General features: G+C 31.5%; 4 protein-coding genes across 5 annotated transcripts; 3 read left to right on the top strand and 1 right to left on the bottom strand.

The window, feature by feature from the left end:
* The first annotated feature begins 1,247 nt into the window (after positions 1–1,247).
* On the top strand, positions 1,248–3,224 carry LOC137833147 (RPM1-interacting protein 4). Its single transcript, XM_068641511.2, has 4 exons — positions 1,248–1,375; positions 1,548–2,027; positions 2,151–2,348; positions 2,962–3,224. Exons 1-4 carry the CDS (start codon positions 1,370–1,372, stop codon positions 3,007–3,009), a joined length of 732 nt encoding a protein of 243 aa, XP_068497612.1. The 5' UTR covers positions 1,248–1,369; the 3' UTR covers positions 3,010–3,224.
* A 2,248-nt stretch (positions 3,225–5,472) lies between these two features.
* On the top strand, positions 5,473–9,316 carry LOC137832182 (EH domain-containing protein 1). Its single transcript, XM_068640213.2, has 15 exons — positions 5,473–5,658; positions 5,742–5,890; positions 5,984–6,041; positions 6,153–6,208; positions 6,303–6,342; positions 6,433–6,494; positions 6,900–7,013; positions 7,180–7,282; positions 7,370–7,419; positions 7,595–7,723; positions 7,802–8,053; positions 8,143–8,222; positions 8,511–8,637; positions 8,765–8,908; positions 8,989–9,316. Exons 1-15 carry the CDS (start codon positions 5,601–5,603, stop codon positions 9,172–9,174), a joined length of 1,608 nt encoding a protein of 535 aa, XP_068496314.1. The 5' UTR covers positions 5,473–5,600; the 3' UTR covers positions 9,175–9,316.
* A 2,546-nt stretch (positions 9,317–11,862) lies between these two features.
* On the top strand, positions 11,863–14,485 carry LOC137832181 (tropinone reductase-like 3). Its single transcript, XM_068640212.2, has 6 exons — positions 11,863–12,256; positions 12,625–12,741; positions 13,535–13,669; positions 13,828–13,953; positions 14,039–14,140; positions 14,225–14,485. The coding sequence occupies exons 1-6, from the start codon at positions 12,119–12,121 to the stop codon at positions 14,372–14,374; spliced, it is 768 nt and encodes a 255-aa protein (XP_068496313.1). The 5' UTR covers positions 11,863–12,118; the 3' UTR covers positions 14,375–14,485.
* A 378-nt stretch (positions 14,486–14,863) lies between these two features.
* Positions 14,864–19,088, bottom strand: LOC137832180 (Ubiquitin-specific protease family C19-related protein). Of its 2 annotated transcripts, none has more exons than XR_016521534.1 (4): positions 18,102–19,088; positions 16,976–17,131; positions 15,694–16,882; positions 14,864–15,570 (listed from the first exon to the last, which is right to left on the bottom strand). XR_016521534.1 is itself a non-coding variant. In XM_068640211.1 (4 exons), the coding sequence occupies exons 1-4, from the start codon at positions 18,810–18,812 to the stop codon at positions 15,378–15,380; spliced, it is 1,272 nt and encodes a 423-aa protein (XP_068496312.1). In that variant the 5' UTR covers positions 18,813–19,088; the 3' UTR covers positions 14,864–15,377. The 2 variants fall into 2 exon arrangements, 1 of the variants encoding a protein (XP_068496312.1); XM_068640211.1 differs by having other exon boundaries at positions 15,694–15,905.
* Positions 19,089–23,119: the final 4,031 nt, after the last annotated feature.

Here is a 23,119-nt window from a genome sequence, read left to right as displayed (position 1 = left end):
GCGCACCATCTGGAAAGGATCATTCTCAATTCATGATTATACGCGCACCATTTGTTCCGTTGGGGCTCTCATTGGCCACCATTGGACAAAACTGGTTTGACTCATACTTTCAGCGTCATGAACAAAACATCACATGTTCTCACCACTGTCAGCCTTAACCATTGTATCACGCATCTCTTTGGCAACAGTCAACAACATATGTTGTTGTATGCTAGCTTGTAATCGTGAAGTTCAATTATTATACTCAGTCTGGTATAAACATGTAATCCATGAATAGGTTATGTGAGAAAAAAAAAGCAGAGAAATTGAATTAATTTCTCAATAACAACACCCCTTATCTTTTTTATTCTATTAATTTGCTATTAATTATTTAGACATAAGAGGAGAAGAGTAGGATTAATTATTCATAGATACGCGAGAAATTAAAACTTATTACGTGTTTTAAATTAAACTAATTTCTCCTTAACAGTATTAAATACTCCTTTTAACACACGTAAAACCTAAATCTAAACAATCTCTATAAATACAGGAAAGATGAAGTATAAACAAATCGGCTAAAAGCTAGATTAAAAGAAATAATCTAAAAGCTAGTTACAAAACTTGTTTTACTTTATAACAAATGAAGAAAGAAAGAACAAATCGAAGTTAAAGGTGGGAAATCAAATTATCCCTTTATCCATGCCATTGTTTTATTTTAGAACATATGTATGTGAATCCTTTATGTTTCTCTTCTGTTATAGAAAAAAGTTCTTATTCTCTCACATATGGTAACTTCTACACTTCATTTTCATTCTTTGTCCAATTGCTTTACTTTTCATCATTTTTATCATTAATATAGTTTAAAAAGATACGTAAGACTTGAGAGCAACTACCATTATAAAAAAACATGGGTTGGAATTTAATACATACATACTTTTAAAAAAATTATTTCTTCATGCCACTAGAAAGAATTTCTGATACGCGTAAATGAGATTATGACAAGGAGAACAATGCTATCGAGAGCAGAACAAAACCTAAGCCAAGCCAACTACGAGGTCATTTCCTGTCTTTTATAATGCTAAACTAGAAAGCGACTCATATATATATATAACATATTTAAAGAAGCTTTGTAACTACCGAATTATTTTCTGGGGCGTGGCCCCTGATTTTGGAGGTCAAACTTTTTCGTTCTGCATGTTGCTGCTAAGTTACTGATTTTAATAACCATTCCTCGGTGACTATAAAGGGTTTTAGTCCTTCCAGAAACTCTCAAACAATGTATCTAGTTCTATTGTTGAGCCAACATCCTATCTCAGAGCCACACACAGAGAGAGGTCAAAGATCTTTGGCCCTGGATTCTACACCATAAGATCACTCTTCTAATTAAATAATGCCTGTAAGTTTTCTCTTTTCTTACCAACAACATTTTATGTTCATAAAATTTTAAACTTATGCTTTCTTGGCAAAATGAGCATGGTAAAATCTTTGATCCTGAGCTACTCATTTGTTTGGAAACCAAATTATATGTACATGTTTACGAATGTTTTGCCAATGGTTGATGATGGCAGCAACATTCTCATCACGTTCCCAAGTTTGGCAACTGGGACAGTGACAACGTTCCATACACTGCATACTTCGAGCATGCACGCGCACGCAGAGAAAAGGGTGGGAAGATGATGAATCCTAATGACCCAATGGAAAACCCTGAGGCCTTCAAGAACAAGTGCATGAGAGTTGGTGAAAATATGGTTGATGCTGATGAAGTGATGGGTTCTCATGGGTATTCCCACAACAGAAATTCATTGGAAAATGGAAGGTTTGGGAACAACACTCAACGGCACATGCGTGGCAGGAGCAGGGGAAGTGATGGTGGCTTCACAGCAGAGTTTGTGAGTGAACAGAGCCATGTTGATCACTCTGTGAACCACAGAAAACCCCAATCAGATCACAAGCGGAACATATCCAAAGGAGGAAGCAGCATTAAGAGCTTCTCTTCCTCGAGTCATAATACAAACAAGAGTAGAAACTCTTCCTTTAATGACCAACCGGTAATATCCTCAAATCATCTTCAAAATATAAAATGTTTTAGGTTTTTTAACTATTTGAAGATAAAAGAACCAAATATAAAGTTATTTTTTAACTTTTTAATTTATTGATTGAGATGGGGGCAGAACCATAGAGCACCTGCAATACCCAAATTTGGTACTTGGGATGTTACAAATCCCAATTCAGGAGAGGGTTATACTGCAATATTCACCAAAATAAAAGAAGAGAGGCAAATCAAGTCCACCAACATCACCAACACTCCACCACTTCACAAATCAAATATTGAGAATCAATATGCAGGATCTTTCTCCTGGTTGTCTAAGGTGATGCTATATAATATCACTTCATATATGTTGTATTCTCCTAACTTTTTTTCCTCATCATTTTTCTTCTACTCTCAAACTATACTGATTAAGAAACAAGATGTGGGAGCAGAGAACAAAATAAAGGAAATGAAAATCAGTTTAATACCTAGGATTATACAAAAATACATATACCATTCCCAGTCAAATTCTGAAAAGTAACAGTATAATTGTCAAATTAATCCTACCTTCTTAAAATATGAATTTAAGGTTTAACTTAATTTTACAATTGTCTCTTACTTTTATATTGTAAAATTTTGTACTGTTTTTAAGGCAAGTGGACTTAAGTTTTTTTTAGGTTCCATTGAATTTAATGTCATTTCTTTTCTTTTTTACAAATTTTTAGGTTCCATTACTTTATTTTATCAGCCGAGCTAACACTATATTTAATATATTTTTAACACACTTTTTAATTATTTAAAATTTATTAAAAACTACAAAGTTAGATGAGGAATTCATAAATTATATATAACATATAATTAGTAAAACAAAGTTTATTTAATGTAATTTTCTTGTTACTAATTTAATTTATCGGTAGTGCTAATGTCGTGAATATTTTCATAATTTGATGCAGTACTGTTGCTGTGGTTTGCAAGTCAAAACAAATGAAAGCAGAATCTAGTGTGAAATTGAAACTCAGAGTAGGTCTCACTTGTGTCATTTACTTTGTTTGCCCCCATTAAATTGTTCGATTTATTGGGGATTTTACCGTATACTCTTCAAATTGTTTCAGTTTGATTTATGCCAGCTTTTGGTCATTCTATTATAATGTATTAAGGCGCACATATTAATTAAGTGAAGGAAAAACAATTTGTGAGTGTGACATTTTAAGACAAATGGGGAATTTTCCATGAAATACTAATTATAATACTATTTAAATTTTTTAACTTTTTACATCAATTTTATTATAGTGATTTAATTCGCTCTTTCTTCTAATTGAGTAAAGACATTACTGCTTCAAAAATGTTTCACAATTTATCATGATTACTCTATTATTCCAAGTTATTGAATATTTTGTTTTATTCTCAATACATACAATCAATACACATATCATATACAATCAAGTGTATTATGTATTTATTATCAATAATTTAATGTTGTTGTTAGACTTTCTTAAATGTTTAATCTTAAACATTCCATTCACCTTTTGATAAGTTTGTTTAAATATTTCAGTGTAGTGTTATTTACCAATTCATGTACATTCCTTCGTCCACTTTATCAATTAGTGATTCAAAGTTAAAATATATTGTGACAATATATTTATTCAACGATGAAGCCTATTAAATTTTAAGTATATTTTACCCTTATTACAAAAATATAAGACGTGCTTTTAACAAAACTTTTAACAACACATTTTTAATCCACCTTATCAATTAGTGATTCACAAGTTAAGATATATTGTGATAATATATTTATATAACGGTGAAGCCTATTAAATTTTAAGATGTTCTACCCTTATTATAAAAATATAAAGGGTGGTATATACTTTTTTAAGAAAACTTTTAACAACACACTTCTAAAACTACGGATATTCTGATTTTTGAAATAATCTAGTTGACTTTCTCTGGATACATCACAAAACAAATATGAATATTGACAGATCTTTATATATATACGGTTAAGCATGTCCAAAATTTACTAAAAAATAAGATTATTTTTTTAATATATTCAAATAAAATTATTAAATAATGTATCTTATATATATAATATTATATTTATTTCAATTCTAAATATAAAATAAGATAAAGGGAATAGAACAATTTTTTTAATAAAAGTTTTCTTTGTTTTTTTTCTTAACTATTAAAATAGTATATATATATATATATATATATATATATATATTTCTTTATTATTTGATTCCATCTAAATATATACTTAAAATAAATTATTTCCTATTATTTTTAAGGGTGTATTTAGATTGAGGGTGAAAGTGAAAATGAAAAGTAAAATTATTTGAATGGGAAGAAAGTGAAGTTATTTGAATTCACAATACAAATAGAAAGTGAGTAAAAAATAAATGAAATAACTTGGAGTAGATGTGATTGATCTGAAAAAAAAAATATAAAAAATAATTATGTTATATAATAAATTTTTAAATTATCCTTGATTATATTTTATGATGAATGTATATAAATTATATTTAAGAATGAAAATTTATGAAAGACTTTATTTTATTTTTGGGAAGAAATATTTATGAAATATAGGAGTTGATATTTTTCGCTATACAAATATAAGAAAATACTATTTTACATTTTGACTTATGTTAACAAATGTTGTTATTATTATTTTACATTTTAATTTATGTTAACAAATGTTGTTATTATTATTTTACATTTTAATCTATGTTAACAAATTTTGTTAACTTACACAATTTCATTTACACAAATATGTAAAATAAAAAAAACGTACAAAACAATAATGCACATTACTCATTATTCATGGAATAATGAAGTTCTAAAAATACTTTTCAATCAATTATGTCTTTAGTAAAAATTGTATTTTTAAACTAATTCAATATAAACTTGTGTTACATTTTTTATTTATAATGTCATTCATTCAGGGACAAAGTTAAAAAGCTAATCAAATTGTATATTTCAAGGATAAACCTTACACAAAATATAGATGGAATGAAAGTGGATATGGATGTTATACTTCTCCTTCTACTTATTCATAATACTACCAATAACTTATATCAAATCCAACACTTTATTAATTAAATTTTTTGCTAATAATACTTATCATTAATGAATATCATTAATGCATGATATCATTAATACAAAAGGTGAAAAGAAACGAATCATTTACTTGCGAGGGTGTTACATGTGGACCGAAACGGCCAGGTCAAAATAGCGCCCAAATTCAAAAGTTTGAAATTGCAAAGGTGTATCCACTGCATACCCGTCCACGCAGTTATCCTGTGGATAGACAATCACACCGTTTCACAAACAACAAAGGTGTATCCACTGCATACCTGTCCACGCAGTCGTCCTGTGGATAGACAATCACACGGTCTCACATTAAACTTCATCAATCTCGTGGGTCCCACCCCTAATCAAAATTAAATCACACCGAAAGTGATCACTGTATCAAAATCCATCGTCATTTTTAAAATCAGGCACGCGAGCCGATATTTGAAACTGATAAGAGCCCTCTCTGAAATTTGAATTCCTAAGCCGAAATCAATCGAGAGGTAGTTCCCATCGATTTCCGAAGATGAAGACCGGGTCGCGTTCCAAAGAGTATCAGGAATGGTTCAATTTGGCTGATTCAGGTTTGTTCAACACTTTTCCTCACTCCACAATTTCATATTGCAACCATTAGTTTGATTTGGTGTTCGGCCTTGGAATGTGGCAGACGGTGATGGACGAATCTCTGGGAACGAGGCTACTAAGTTCTTCGCTCTCTCCAACTTGTCGCGCTCGCAACTCAAACAGCTTTGGACTCTCGCCGACGTCAAACGACAGGGGTTTTTGGGTTTCCCGGAGTTCGTTACTGCAATGCAGGTAGGTAGTACTTTTAGCTATCGTTTCCTTTCATTTGTTGTCCGTTTTGGTTTCTGGCTTTTGAATTCAAATTTCTTCCTTGTAAGAAAACAGTTGGTTTCGCTGGCGCAAGCAGGGCAAGAACTTAACTCAGACATCCTCAAAACTCAAGGTAAGTGTGTACTTTCAAAATCTTCCTCCTCCATCACAAATTATGGTGGTTTAGAATATGATTATATATTTAAGTTCATCGCTCTAATTTTTCTATTTTTATTGGTTACAGTTGATAAGGAAAATATTAAACCTCCTGTACTAGAAGGACTCGATGCTTTATTAGCAGTAAGTTGATATTTTCATCTCATTTTATGTTTTATTTATGTGTAGATCTAGCTAATTTTTCAATTGATTTATTTTTTTATTGATTTTTTCCCAGCAAAAGAATTTAACAATTACTACCCTGTCCGATGTAAACGGTTAGATATATAACTCTTTTTTAGTTAGTTATATGGTTGTATTATTTCATTGATTTGATTGGATTGTTTTACCTGTATTGTATTGTGTAGGGATTGCTCAGCCTCAAGTGTTGCCAACTAATTGGTGGTTTGGTTCAAAATCTTCAAAGAAAGTGAGTTCTGTTGTTTATTTTCAGATCTAGAAGTTTGTCCTAGGTTTCAATGTTACAGGCTTCTTCCCAAAAAATTCCATTTTGTTCAATTAGTTGTTGGTGCTGGGTATTCATTATTTTAGAGATGAATTAACCATTTCCTTTTATCTATTCTTCTGTGATTGAGAGTCAGATATTCCCACTACTTAATAATACCTCTCACACCAACACCAACACCAACTATCAAACGACTAGGTTGCGAGTTATATAGTATAATCTTCACACAATTAGTTTTATGATGCAAGTAGATTTAGTTTTTGTGATTGTTTCTTCTCACGTTGCTGGTTGCTGCATGTACTCTATCTTTATGTTATTTGTTGCTAGATATTTTATAATTTTGTAATTTTAATAGTTTGTATTTTTTAGTTACCTCTCAATTCAGTTACATCAATCATTGATGGCTTGAAGAGATTATATATCGAGAGACTAAAGCCGTTGGAAGTTGCTTACCGATATAATGATTTTGTATCTCCATTGTTGGTAAGTAAGAACTACTCAGTAGTGTTTGCATCTAATGTATAAATAAAAGGCACAAATTTTTTGTCAACTGTGTTTGTGGACGCATGGTATTTTCTCCACTTTGATGTCTTATACCACATAAATATGGCGATATTAACTTCAGGAATATCTTGATTTTCCATTTCAGACCAACACTGATTTTGATGCCAAACCCATGGTTATGCTTCTCGGTCAATATTCCACAGGAAAAACTACATTTATAAAACATTTGTTAAGATGTGATTATCCGGGTAGGTTAAGTTCCGGTTCCAGACAATGTATTGGTTGATTTATAAAATTGATGATTTATTGATTCTCGATCCTAACTATTTGTACAGGAGCACATGTTGGACCAGAGCCTACCACTGATAGATTTGTTGTTGTAATGGTAAGAGAAGTTTCCTTTTATGTTCTTGTACTGTATTGCCTCTCGAAATCAATAAAGTCCAAACAGAAAAATATATGTGAAAAGAAATCGAAATCACTATGTTATTGTTGCCAAATTTTGTTTCCATAAATTCTCTCCTGATCGTGCTCATGGTGCTTGTTTCAAAACTTTATAGTCTGGATCTGATGAGAGGAGTATTCCTGGAAATACCATTGCTGTTGATGCTGACATGCCTTTCAGCGGCTTGACAACATTTGGAGGTTCTTTTTTATCAAAGTTCCAATGTTCTCAAATGCCACATCCTGTGAGTCTTATTAATATTTCCGAGTCCAATGACTTTGTCATTTTTTGTGCTTGAACATGAAGCAAATTTTTCTTTCAGCTGTTAGATGAAATAACACTTGTGGACACTCCTGGAGTCCTATCTGGAGAGAAACAGAGGACTCAACGAAGCTATGATTTCACTGGTGTTGTGTCTTGGTTTGCTGCAAAATGTGATCTCATTCTTCTCCTGTTTGATCCTCATAAACTAGACATCAGTGATGAGTTTAAACGCGTGATCACGTCTTTACGTGGTAATGATGACAAGATACGAGTGGTTTTGAATAAGGCAGATCAAGTTGACACTCAACAAGTAAGACAATAAATATCAGCAATGTTATCTGGTTTATTATATTTATTATCTTACTTAGTGTACTTACGTGAGTAATCGCAATATTGTAGCTTATGAGAGTTTATGGAGCATTGATGTGGTCACTGGGGAAAGTTCTAAATACTCCCGAAGTTTCACGTGTATACATTGGGTAGGTTTGTTATCTTTCAAAAATGTATAACATTTCACTGTCTTTCGTTTTCTAGTATTTAACAATTCTTTCAAATTTACTCTTTTGCAGTGGTTTTTAGAATTCAAAAAACAATGATGACATTGTGAATATTTCTAATTTTTTGTCTAAATAAGAATTGTAATGCATAGTATCTTTTTGGTGATATTCACATTTTATCACTTTATATTGGTCATCTATTAGTTAGCTTTTCCGTTTAATTCGATGTTCTTTAGTTGTAAATGTGGTACACCCTTCTTGTCTTCACAGCTCATTTAATGATAAGCCTATAGATGAAGGCTTCGTTAGTCCACTAGGACAGGATCTGTTTGAGAAGGAACAAAATAATCTGCTGGCAGATTTGATAGATATTCCAAAGAAGGCATGTGATCGCCGGGTATGTTCGTTAATTTCATATTATTTGTCTGACTAAGGGATGAAAATTTAGTTTAATTTTACGTCATGTCAATTCCAATATATATTGATTTCGTGTTTCAAAACTTGTTATGTTTAAAATGGTGCAGATCAATGAATTTGTGAAACGTGCTAGATCTGCTAAAATCCATGCGTATATAATTAGCCACCTTAAGAAGGAGATGCCTGCAATAATGGGCAAAGCCAAGGCTCAACAGAGACTTACTGACAATCTTGAGGAAGAATTTGCAAAGGTCTTTCATCCATCAATTCCTCTAACTTTGGTGGGTGTTTAATTTTCCGTACTTACAGTTCAATGTTTTTTGCAAAACAGGTTCAAAGAGAGTTTCATCTACCTGCTGGTGATTTTCCCAATGTTGAACACTTCAGAGAAGTATTGAATAGTTATAGCATCGACAAATTTGAAAAATTAAAGCCCAAAATGATTCAAGCCGTGGATGACATGCTTGGATATGAAATACCAGAGCTTTTAAAGAAATTCAGAAATCCTTATGATTAAAATAGTAAATGTTACTTTGTCATGTATGTTTGATGTTCACTATTAGTGGATAGTGGACGGTTCATTCACTTAGCAATTGGATGGTGCCCTGTATGAAGGGCAGCAATGTGTTTGTGATCAGTGGAAATCATTTTCTTTAAAATGTTACAAAAATGTATCAAAGGAATATATTACTAAAATGTTCAGTGTGGGATTAATAACTTTTTTTATTAGGTATGTTATTGAAACATTTCATCAATGAAATTATACTAAAAAAATGTTTAGTATGGATATTCCTACTATATTTTACTAATAGAAATACATAACTACATAACGTTCTTACATTTGTATTCTATTTATATATATATATAGTTGTTTAATATTAAAATTCAAATAAATAATTAATACTTTATGTGAATTCATATTTTTTAAATATTAATTTGAATTGTTTTTTTTTTAATTTTATTATAAATTTATGTATTATATATATATATGTATATATATATATTTATATTTTTATAAAATGTGGATACATGATTAATAAAAAATTAAAAAATACAGATGCATATATAAGATGTTGCACATTATATCAAAAAAATTAATATGTAATTAAACTTTTATTTGTTATGTTAATTAAATATTGATAGCTTTACCTATATTTGTTAATAAATGTACATAGGTTAATATATGTATTTGTTAATAAATATATAAGAAAATAGTTGTGTATACAGGTTTGTTAATAAATGTACATAGGTTAATATGTCTATTTGTTAATAAATATATAAGAAAATAGGTGTGTATACAAGTTTATTCATAAATGTACATAGCTTAATATATGCATTTGTTAATAAATATACAAGAAAATAGGTGTGCATACATGTTAAGAAGGAATTATTTTTAAACATCACCTGTGTATAATTGTTTTTTATAATGCGCAAAACAATATATTTATAAAGTTATGTGTATTGTAATTTATTATTTATAAACTAATATTTTTATATGGATACGGATACGAAGATACGTATAATATCTAAATTGTATGATATGAGAACACAAATCTATATATTATATAATTATGAATTATATAAATTGATAATAAAAATTTATGTGCACTATATTTCAGTTTTTTTTTAGTATACAAATGTTTTCATTATTGGTTCAAAAGGATTGTTCCTTATTTTTATATGTATAAATTTGAGTTTTTAAAAAATTAATGTATTTCTCATTTTTAAAATTGTGTTAGAATTGTGTTATAATTGTCAGAAATTAAACAAATATTTTTTGAATTAGACACTTCATCGATACATGTCCTACAAGTGTCGATGTCAAATACGTGTGTCCAACACGGACACGCCATTTAAGAAGAGTGTCTGAACCTCATAAGTAATTATTGTTTTGAAATGTACTGGTTGTGATAAAAAGAGTCTAATTAAGGGATCAATCGATATTTCTAAATAGATTACTAAAAGAATCGACACAATATGCCTAGTCGATTGGAATTAATAAAATTATGTCCTCGTCGTTATATAACAACATAAGCTAAAGAGGAAGAATAAAAAAAATACAAATCCTTTGATTATATTTCTTGTAATAAATTTTATTTTGGAATAGGATAAAAATATTATGGAAAAATCTAAGCGAGTCTTTATTAGATTGAAGCGATATTTTTGAAGACGCAGACACTTAAACTAGGATAGACTCGAAATGACTCTGATACCATATTAAGAAGTCGGACTTTAAGCCTAACTCAACTCCATAAAACCAACTCATGAAATGCCCTAATCTCTAGTCGATGTGGGATCTCCAACAAATTTTAACATTAAATCACATATCTATAATTATTCACAAATCATCCACATATGAATTTTAGTAAATTCTCATCCTTAAGTCCATAAACACCACATCTCATATCAAAGATGATAAGCATTACTATTAACATATACTTAAATTTTATAATTCAATATTTAACTTGTACAATATTTTTTCTCATCAAGAAATGAAATATTTAATAAATATGGGTGACCACTTGAACAATATGCTCTCATTTAGACATTATCACTTTAAAGAGATAATTGTTTAGATTTCCTTTTCACTAAAAACGTCCAAGTGTTAATTGAATGTCATTAGGACTAAACTCTCTAAGAAGAAAATATTATTATAACATCTCTTTCGATGTAACTTGACCAAAATACTAGAATAAAAAACATTAAAACAATCTCGTTCTTGTTTAAAATATCATCCATAACTTGAGAGACACGTATAATTGTCTACTTCAATCAAAACAAATATATTTCAATCTAAAATGAGTTCTCTTGTATGTTTCAATCTAAAATAATTGTTCTATGATCTCTTCCATGCAACTACAAATACTCATCAATACATCCAACAAGAAAATAATAACCATAGATGAAAAAAAAGAAAAACTTACTCAAACAAATCGGGTCAACTTATTTAATAGTTGCATCTTTTTATCTTTATCTTTAGTATGTGATAGAAGAAAGGATGTGAAACGATCTTCAGAAATATTGAAAAAAAAAACTTAGATATATTAAAAAGAATAAAATAATAAAGCTATAAAAAGTATTTTAGTGGAATAATAAGTGAAGATATATTTTTTAGGGGAAAAAAGTATATACGAGTATAATTTAATATATTTAAGCCAACATTTTATTAAAATTTTCAAACTTGAATGAAACACTTTGCTTTATTAGATGGAAATGCACCTTCTTGGTAGCAAATGGAACACTAATGGGTTACAGTACAATATGCCTGGTAATTGATGACTGATAAAGAACCAAAAATGGTGGAGGAACTGTGGATTGAATGGACATAACCCATTTGTCTGTGTCATACCACTGTAAAGGCAGGAACACAGTTCAATTTCCTTCTCACAATTCACCAAGAAAAATTATAGTTTGACATTCACAAACCAACCATTCTATCAGTTGTTTCTGTTTCTGTTTTAATGGAGAGGATCAAACTTGGCAAGAGATTTGAAGGTAAGGTGGCCATTGTGACGGCTTCCACCCTGGGAATCGGCTTTAGCATAGCCCAGAGGCTTGGTTTGGAGGGTGCATATGTTGTCATCTCTTCTCGGAAACAGGTTAATTAATTGGTGTTTTCAATTTCCCATTTTTCACTCTTTTCTTCCCTTTTTTGGTTTGTGACAGCACCTTTTCTTTCAATATTTAACTTTCTTATGTGTCCCATACCCGAATTCAAAATCATTGAATAAATCAAAGTGTTCGCGCCAGTTAATCTAACCTGTTCAAGGTAGTTTCTGTGCGGTAGTTATTCATGGCACCCATATGAAAGTCCTCTGTTTTAGTGGTTGGATATGAAGAGTTATTTTTTTCCTTTAACTGATTCACTTTGTCTTTGGAGAATGACAGGAAAACGGTGATGATAGGATTGGAAGAATTCTGTTTTTTAATGGACATTTGTTACTGTTTTATTTGTTCGTTATTGCAGCAAAATGTTGATGAGGCTGCTGCCAAACTGAGAGCTAAAGGAATCGAAGTATTGCCTGTTATTTGTCACGTTTCAAATGCCCAACACAGGAAGAATTTGATCGATAAAACTTTACAGGTGAGACTTTATACTTTCTTTAGATACACGATGAAATTTTTATTGGTTTAGAAAATATCCTGTCCAAGCTCAATTGAAGTCTCCTGTAGATTTCATCTCCTCCAATAGTAAGAAGTTCATTCCTTATTTTTGTTCATTTATCGAAATCGGCTAAGGAAATACTTTTGTTACTGTTATCTGACTGATGAATCATATTTTATTAGTAGTCTGAAGCATGCTTAGATAAACTTCTTGATAAACATGGAAGTGAAACAAATGAAGTGGCTTTTCTGAGTTAAAATTTATAGGTTAAAATTAGTAATATAGAAAAGTTACATGAAAGAATTTTTATAAAAGGTAAATGCAAAAATTGATTTTAACTTGAGAATTTTTTTTAATTACTATCTATGTATATGTGTGTGTATATATAATATCAGAAATTTATTCACTCATAACCTAAACCTAATTACGTCCTTGTCATCTTGATCTGGTGGCTAAATTGGGAATTGAACTGGGTTTTCTCTGGTCAAGAGCATCGGATTGTTTGATCTCTTATTAAAGTCATTCTTGGCAAATTGTTTAATGCTGTTTGTAGTTTTCTAAAGAGATGTTAACATTCTGGTTTGCAGGTGTAGTGAGATTTTCACAGGGCCTTTGTAAATTTTTTTTGAATTTATCACTTTTTAATTAACATTGAAGAAGTGAGATCAATCAATATTTGTAAAATACTATCAAGAGAAACACAAATATTTCTCATGATTAGGTAATGCAAAAATCTAACATAAAATGACCAACTTCCCTGGTTTGGTAACAGAAGTATGGAAAGATAGATGTTGTTGTGTCGAATGCTGCCGTACATCCTTCTGTAGATCCCATTTTGCAAACACAAGAATCGATCCTTGACAAGCTGTGGGAGATAAATGTCAAATCCACTATACTTCTTCTCAAGGTAACTAACAATCTAACATAGTAACATGGCAAAGCCAAAAGACGATAAGAACAAATGCTAATATATTACGTGTATAAGTGTATTCTCTTAATGTAACTCCATGGAATATGATGAAATTGAAATTGTGTAGTGCGTTATCCATTTCATGGTTTATACAGGATGCATCTCCTCACTTGAAGAAGGGTTCTTCTGTTGTACTCATTTCCTCACTTGCTGCTTATAACCCACCACCTACTATGGCTATGTATGGAGTGACCAAAACAGCAGTTCTTGGACTTACCAAAGTAAGTACTTGGCTTGCATTTGTTCCCTTTCCTTCAAAACCTCAAAAAGTATTTTTAACTTTATTTAGCTCCTTGTGTTGCGTAGGCTCTGGCTAGTGAAATGGCACCCAACACTCGGGTGAATTGTGTTGTTCCTGGAATTGTGCCAACTCATTTTGTTGCACTTTATACCTCTAATGATGCTACAGTGAGTATCTATTCTCCCAAATAGAGTTTTAGTTTTAACTATCAATTAGCAATTTGAATGGATTTCCTTGGTGTTGTATTGTAGAGGGAGGAAATTGAAAGGACGACATTGATTGGAAGGCTTGGTACAGCTGAAGAAATGGCTGCTGCAACAGCGTTTTTGGCGTCTGATGATGCTTCTTACATAACAGGAGAAAACCTCGTGGTTTCTGGGGGAATGCCTTCCAGGTTGTAGTTCCACCTTATTGAAAATTGTTAAAAGTATCAATTATAAACTTCTGAACATTAATTTAAGTGAGTGATTTTGAAACCAAAAAAATATCAGAGTGGTGACTATTAGAATGCATGTAGTGACAATTCACAAAGGAGTTAGACTCTTGAAAATATACACAACTAATTACTTTCTTCAGGAGTCATTCTTCACTACTATAGATAAAAATCTTAAAGAGAAGTTCTACCTCAAATCAAATAGGAATCATTAAAACAAAACAAAAATCCCAAACAGAAATCCGATAATATCTCTTGTTAAATAGTGTGCATCACTCATAACTTTTAAATACGTATCAAGTTTGTAGGAAGAAGATTCATTGTAGTTTGAATGTGATGGTAGTGGATATTTGGTGAACTTAGGTAACATTAAATTTATAATTTCTATTGTTTTCTCTACTTCCATATAACTCGTTCAACCTGAACATTTTAACAAATGACAGCACACACAAAGAAATAGTAATGTAAAGCGCATTTTAACTGGATTTTAACCAACATTTATACAACAGTATTGTGGTAACGTGGACGGTTCTCGATTTTTACAACTACTAACATAGGCAGCGTACAACATATCGACTTAAGAATACAAGTTAACCAAACTTGACAAATAAAATTTAGCTATATTCCGGCTAGAATTAGCTCAAACACAACAACACAACTACTCTGAACCCCTTCGGGCACCTCTACCTATGTACATAAATAAGCAGAAAAAGTACAATGCAACTTCGTGGATATATCGATCGATGATTGACCTTCTCAAAGTGCTTGTAGTTGGACTTGTGAATCCTTGCGTCATATTAATCAAATCTTCTGATTATCATGACAATATTAGTAGTGCGCTTAGCATAATCATCCAAGCCATACACAAAAACCTGCAAGTGGAAAGTACTTTGATTCCTTAGTGTAGGATTCCCCCATCAGTTTCGTCATTTCAGAAGTGTGACACACTGATTTGCCAGCAAAAGAAAAAACTAAACAGGAATGACATCAGCATTTTGATTATCTTCGCATGTCATGATTAGCCCTTCAGCATAGGTTGGCAAAAGACAGCGGATCCACTGGCAGCCTGTTGAGACAGGCTCGGCCGAAGGCACAATCATGAGCACATTATCGTGTCGTTGAACAATTCCCATCACACTTACGGTGCTACCTTCTTTGATGTACCTATGCATTTCCAAATTCATTTTATAAGTACCAAGTTACAATTAGGAAGGAAACTGTTAAAAAAGAGAGAGAAAAAAGACACTTTCAAATGAATAGTAAACTGCAGAATAAAACAGTCCATACCCTTCCTTGAGGCGCATGATCCTGTCATCGCTAGAGAGTTTGCGGTCTGCAAGCCAGCCTAAGAAATTAGGGGACAACTCTTTGTTATCCTTTGTTACATCAACCACAGTATTTGGTTCCACAAAAGGGGCAACCTTGGCACCATAGCCTGCTTTCACCAATGCTCTTAATCCAGACTGAAAGTCTGATACATAGAAATCCGCCACATATTTCTGTTCATGGAAGATAATGAAAACTTTGGCATTATGTAGAGTAAGAGAGACATGAGTATTACAATATATGGTCATCAAGAAGCCTGACAAAACCAAACAAATAATCCACAATCTTTACACAGCAGTTTCTCACCTTAGAAAGGTTGCTGGTAAAGGACCAGACTACAACATTCAATAAATTTACAGATTTTGGTGATACGTAACACATGTAGAGCATGGTAACGTTATTGACTGTAAAACCTCCATTCCAATCAAAGTGGTGAAGTGGAAATAATAATTCAATTTATAGTGTGAACCAAACATGAAAATGTATATGCATTCATCAAAATGAAAAGGCTCTAAGATAATCGTGCAAGTAGTTTTCTTACGCAGACTAAAAACAATTGTGTTAGGGTTTTTGACATTTTGGTGGGTTTTACGCATTTCAATGACTGGTGTGGTTGGGCACCACAAGCATAGGAGTAAAACTGAATCCATCAAAAGCATGGATGGGAAGGCTCCTAAGGTTGTTTTCAAGTTTCAAGTGAGCATCCATTGCAGTGTTTTAGCCTATTTCAATGGAATCACAATTTCCATCTTCATTTTCTGTTTAAATCTCGACACATGCGAAGTATAGACATAAGTTAAATATACCAAGAAAGTGGAGACAGTTGAAGTGACAGAAAATATAGTAGTATTTCATTCTAATAATATCAAATTAACCCTCAAGCATATTTATTATTGAGCAAATTACATTGACATGCAGCTATATTGTTAAATCAACATATTATATATAACTGGGAACAGAGGCATAACCTAAAGAGTATAAAACAGTAACTCACACCCAAGTCCCAGATGGCATCAAACACGAATCCGAGCTCTAAGGTCTCCTTAATTTTAAGTTGCTTTAAAATTCCTTTCTTATCTACAAATCAACTTGTTACTCCTCAAGCATATATTCATTGTGTGTTTTAGGTATCAATGAAGTCAATGTAGATCTGTGTGCATAAATGGTTCTCTCTTTTATTAATTATGCTTGACCCTGAATCAATAGTATACACAAAGCATCAATAAGAATTAAACCAACTAACCTCAGAGTATCTAGAACCCCAAGTAAAGCAACCGTGTTTAGGATTTGCTGATTTTCCACCCAATCCTTTATATTCATATAATTCGGTGGAGACATATACACATCTCGGTACTCTTTGGTAGGATGACTCCAAAGGAATGCTGCCACAGGTTACAACCTACAGAAAGAGACATGATACATATAAAAAATACATTATAGAAGCGCAACAGGGATACAAGCATCAATGTCTCTAAAGGACATTATCATCCATCCATAGAACAATCCTATTTGAGTGCATTGTGATAGGAGCAAGTGTTGAAGCAGTTCAGGGATTACGATTAAAACCAGATATTATGCATAATATCTTGCAGAAGAATTTTTCACAGCAGACTAAGAGAGATAGCAAAAGTGAAGGTGAAGCAAAAAAATACTACTTAAATGCCACACAATTACACTGCAAGATAAACATCCCTAAATACCATCCACAACCAGAAGAATCCAAGAAATTAATATTAAGTTTACTTATGTCAAGAACTTTTGATTACATTTACATTCCAACCATTCTAGTAAAAAGCCAAATATGCGATCCTTCCTTATTACTCTACCACTAAAATGCACGCTAAACATCATCGTCCCTGACCACCATGTCTGCTGAATTCATGAAGAGACGTCTACTTTTATTCAAGTTTCTGAACTAAGTAAATAATTCTACAACATGCAAGTTAACTCTTCTCTTTTGAGCCACATTATAGACCTTCCAGTTTGTACCGCAAAATGAACAAAGCATATCCATACATCGATATCAGAACAAATCTACTAGCTTATAAATACTTGCACAGACTCTAACGCGAGAAAAAAAAACTTTCAACAAATAGGACAACTCCAAAAGAAGCAGTCGCAATCACCACGACCAAATTCACTTGTTGTGTAAGTATCAAAACCCCATACCAAACATCACATTATTAAAACAAAAAACAAAAAAAAATTAGGGGGAAGGATATATCATAAATAAATAATGTTAAATTAAATGTTAGCTGAACAAAACAAATAGCATGCCATCAAGAAGAATCGTCATTTTATGATATTGAGACATCACTAAAGATGATTATACCATTATCGTTATTAGCATAGGAAAGAAAGAAAATTACCCCCGTAACCTTAACGTACTGTCCATCAATGGCGCCTCTAAGCTCAGCATCAGGGTACCTTTTCACAAACCCTAAAAGCCCTCGTCTCCCCCAAACGCAATTCCAAGCGATCAAAACCACCACAGGCATAATAACCGCTGCAAGAGCCACCAAAATCACAGCTTTCTTCACTGCCACCATGAGAAACACCCCAACAAGCAAACTCATTGCCACCACCACCATGAACACCCACACCAACGCCCTTGACACCTTGAACCCCACCTTCACCTCCTCGTTCAGACTCGTCACCGCCGAGCCATACACTGTCTTCCCCGCCGACACCACCGCAGACGGTTGTTCCAGCTGCCCCGACCGACGACTCCCAACCGGGCCGGATCCCACTGGACCCGACGTTATCAGGCCCGTCGGCTGCAGCGCTATCGGGCCCGACCCAGACGACTTCCGCGACATGGGCCCCGACCCGCTAAGCCTCCCAACTGCGGGACCCGAATTTGGCCCGGATCTCACCGACCCGGATGACGGCCGCGACGTCTTCTGATCAACGCTGGGGATTTCTAACATTTTCCCCAGCTCGCCGGACTTTTTTGGGTCGCCGCCAGTGTACGGTACGGAGCGTGAGGTCATTGTCGGCGGGCGCTCTTTCACCTGTTCGGGTCGACCCGACACGTATAGGCCACTGCTGAGCTGGTGAGAAGGGATTCGCGTCCCCATTTGAGAAAAAAGAGCAACTTGGGCTTCACAGAGCAAAAGGGTATGTTTCTTCCTCCTGTTCCTGAGGGGGGTGATAGTGTTGGTGTGTGTTGGTGTTTGCTCCTGCACTTGGTGTGTGTAAGTGTTGGTGGTGGTGCAAGTGGAAGGAGAACTAAGTTAGAAGTGGGGGAGGTTGAATGGAATTGCAGAAATGGGGTTGAGGTTCTTGATAATGACACCTGTGTCCCTTGTCTGTCTCTTTGGCCAAATAGCTGTGCTAATAATGTTGGGGCTCTGGAGGGTATACCACATTGTTGCTGGTTTATTTGCAGTTTGGTGTTTCTTCTGTCCCCACGCTTCCTCCTCCTTTTACCTTATTACCCTTTTTCCCTTTTTTTCACCTTTTTCCTGTTTGTTTTACCCTTTTTACAACTTTCTTTGCTTTTTCTTTTCTTTTCTTTCCCCTTTTTGTGCTGATTCCAGAGTAAGCAACCGACGGAGACAAAACTACGGCAGCCCTCAAACATGGTAGTTTTGTACTGATAATGTGGTGATGATGTTCTCTTCTGTTCTTTCCTGCGTTTCATTCAACTCCTCCCTTCTTTTTATCTCTTCACACCACTCTATTCAATGCTTTACATCACACACGTAATAAATCAATTTTACATTAGATTATGTTAAGGCCTTTTTAATGTATGTCTTTTATTTTATGATTATTTATAAAATAATAACAATGTAAATTAACTTACAACTAATCTTTTTATACACAATGTAAGTTAATTTATATAACATTGGGAGAGTAATTAATTATAACTAATTACATACCCGTTGCTAGCTAGTTATTCGACTTTTCCTTTATATCATCATCCGCTTAAAGTTTTAAAATTTTAACGATTAAAACTATTGTGTTTTAAATTTCCTTTGCTATAATCGTTCATTTCAAGTTAATGCATTTCGTTTTCAATTCTACTTTTGAAAAAAAAAAGTGAAAGTTCTAAATTTGTTAGTATCTATATCACTTTCCATATAAAAACAATCGAAATTTCCCATGACGTAAAATTTGAATTGATCTCTCAACTTATAAAAAAGTTATTTACATATTTTATTTATCGAAAAATTTATATATGTAATAATTATACAATACAACAAAGGTATATTTAAATTAACTCGAGACTTTATTATTTAACTATTGCCATATATAACAGAAATTAGTCTATTTTGATATCATAATATTTTTTCAAAATCAGTATACTTATTTCAACATCATAAAATAAATAGATAAGATAAAGTAAAATATTTTAAATAAATTACATTTTATAAATTTCTAATTATAATATTAAAAAGTATGAGCGTGCATCTCTCAGTAGTATTAATTAAATAGATTTATAAAAAAAAATCTTAGTTTTATTTTAGATGTACACTTGAAATCTCAATTGTCAACTTTGTTGACTAGCAAGAAGCACATCTCTCAGTCACTATACCTACCTATCCATTCACATTAGTATCCCACAAGTTGACTGTTTCGAAATTAGAATCCTCAAATTTTATTGGCTATGGCTCAACATGTTTTCTATTTTTACCCAATGACTTAGCTTTTTATTTTGGTTTTTCAGTTTTAAAAATCAGAAGTATTATTTTTGCTTTAAAAATCAACTTGAGATGATTAACTTGCTTTCTCATTAAACAATTAAATAATAACAATAATCATAAAATAATAGAAACTAATTAAAAAATCTTAAAAGATGAAAATCAAACAGCATCTTTTATGAAAAACCAAAGTCAAAACTTGCTAACTTTGTGTGACTAAAAGCATATATTGTGGATACTACGATTAAGCAGAAATGAATTTGTTTAAAAGAGATTTTGGTGTCATTTTGTGTGACATAAAGAAGTAGGACATGAAAAAATGAGTAATGGTAGGTAGGGTCCTACTAGATGGATTCCCATGGGAGAAAATTTTGTGGCCTTATGTATATTATATGTAACTTCCTTTGGCCCATCACCGTCAAAAATAATGATGCTATTAATTTGAAGGTGTGGGACTAATCACACTTACTGAATGGCAATAGTAGTAGTAGATCTACCATCCTTATCATATGCCCACTACTGGAACCTCTCTTCTCCCTTCTTCCTTCTTCTCTTATCTGCACCAAAACAACCCTCCAATGGACCTTGCCCTAACTCCATTAATGGACCCTCTCCTCCCAAATTCAATGGTCCCCCACTCTTTTCTTCAAAAATCACATTCATTTTTCTTATCTAATCATAAATCTTTCGTGTAATTCTCAAGTAATCACTCTCCAAGATTTTGGGGAATATTTTCTGTTTCTTTTTTTAAGATTAAAGCTTCTCTTATATTAACAATCTTTCAAATTCTACTACTCAAAATTTATCACACTCATATTTTCTCTTTACGTACATTTTAAATGAAAACAAGACTCTCATAACAACAATTACTTAAATTTTTAGTAGAGATTCATTATTATTATTACAAATAATAACAATGAGCTCTATTTGTTTATTTTATTTTTTTAAGAACTAATTAAATTATTTTAACTTATTGATATCAAATTTGTGAGTAAAAGTTATGTTTTTATGTTAATTTTTTGAAAAATATCTGTTTGTAAGAATCACACAATTTTATGATAATTGTATTATAGCGCGAAAAGGGATTGGCGCAAAAATAAGAATGATTAGTAGTGACAGTTATTAGTTAGTGAGATTCCCGCTAAGCAAATGGGGCATGCGAAGGTTATTATAGTAAATTCGGATTCTCATTGTAGTCGGTGCAGGTATATATGCTGGTTCGAGGTTCTGAAAATACTAAAATACCCTTTTCCATTAAAGGATGTCCTGTCCTGTGTTTGCTATATTGCTTTTTTACTGTTTTTTCCAGTGTAATAAAAGATACGTCATAGTAAAATAAATTGATAATTATTGTTCGTATATTTTTCTTATAGTTAGATTGCTAAAAGTGAAGTTGAATAATACTTGATATACATTCCTTTCATAATATTTTCAAACTTTTTTTAAAAATAAAATTATGTAAAACTCTAAAAATAAATAATAATTCTGCAGTGATTAAATCTAATAATATTATTTTAACAGATTTGATATCAAAATATTTGTATCGTTTGTATAATAGAAAAGCGATTCGAAGAAAGAATATTATCCTTAATCATCGATTAAAAGAATACGTCTAATAGTCTCATATCGTTTAACCGTGAAAATCAATTGTATTTTAACTAAATACACATTCATCCTTAATCATTTGTGGTGATGACAAAATATGATAGTACGAACTCTAAAAGAGAAAATACATTAAATACAATAATAAATACGATATTGAAATATATATATATATATATATATATATATAATTTAAATAAAAAAAATTGTCTTAGTTTATAATAATAAAAACAATTGTTTCATTTTTCAAAAAAAAAAGAAAAGTAATTATTGTTTTCATGATTTTAAGAAATTATTTATGTAAACAATAATGACTTGAGTACAATTTAATCTCCTACCTTATTTGATTTTATTTTTTTTGTCTTTTCTTTTAAAATAGAAACATTTAATCTAATACTTTAAAAAATCTATAATTTTCGTTTAATTACATGTTAATTTATTTTATTTGAATTTAATTAAACCCTAAATTTAAAATATTCATTTAAAGGTACTTAAGAATAAAATAATTAATTAAAATGTAAAAAATGTGGAAAAAAAAAACAAATATTTTTGTATTTGAAATAAAGTGACCAAGGTTATGTATTAAACAAAACAAAACATAAAATAAAGAATGCTAAAAAAAACTGCCTCAAGTTTAAAATAAAGTATGCGTATATTAATTAAACGTAAATAGGCCTTTTACATTATACTTTTATTTATATTTCATGTTTTTTATGTAATTAAAATAATTATTATAAAAAAATAAAAACAGTTAAAGAAAAAGTTTGCCATAGAATTGTAACAATAGGAGTAAAATTAGAAGAAAAATGTATTAGTAAAAACGGTCATAAAAAGATATCTTATGTAAATTTAATTTTACATTATTAGAATAGTAATTTCTGTAATAAAAAGTAAATAAATAAATTTAAGAAAAAAATTACTGGAAATAAAATTGTAAAAAATAACGTACATTAAAACTATTATGAAATGCAATATTATATTTATATGTTATTGTTAAAAGAGTTATAAAAATAACCATGTAAAAGGTTAAAAAAAACAATTACAATATAGTTAAAAAAATAAATAAAAACTGTAAGAAAAATATATATACTACAACAGTATCATATCATCTTTGTATTTTAGTATAATTTTGTTGTTAC

Source organism: Phaseolus vulgaris, chromosome 6 (genome assembly GCF_051622355.1).
Source record: "Phaseolus vulgaris cultivar YP4 chromosome 6, ASM5162235v1, whole genome shotgun sequence".
In the NCBI taxonomy this organism is placed as follows: Eukaryota; Viridiplantae; Streptophyta; class Magnoliopsida; order Fabales; family Fabaceae; genus Phaseolus; species Phaseolus vulgaris.
This window is presented reverse-complemented; position numbering and strand designations above follow the sequence as displayed.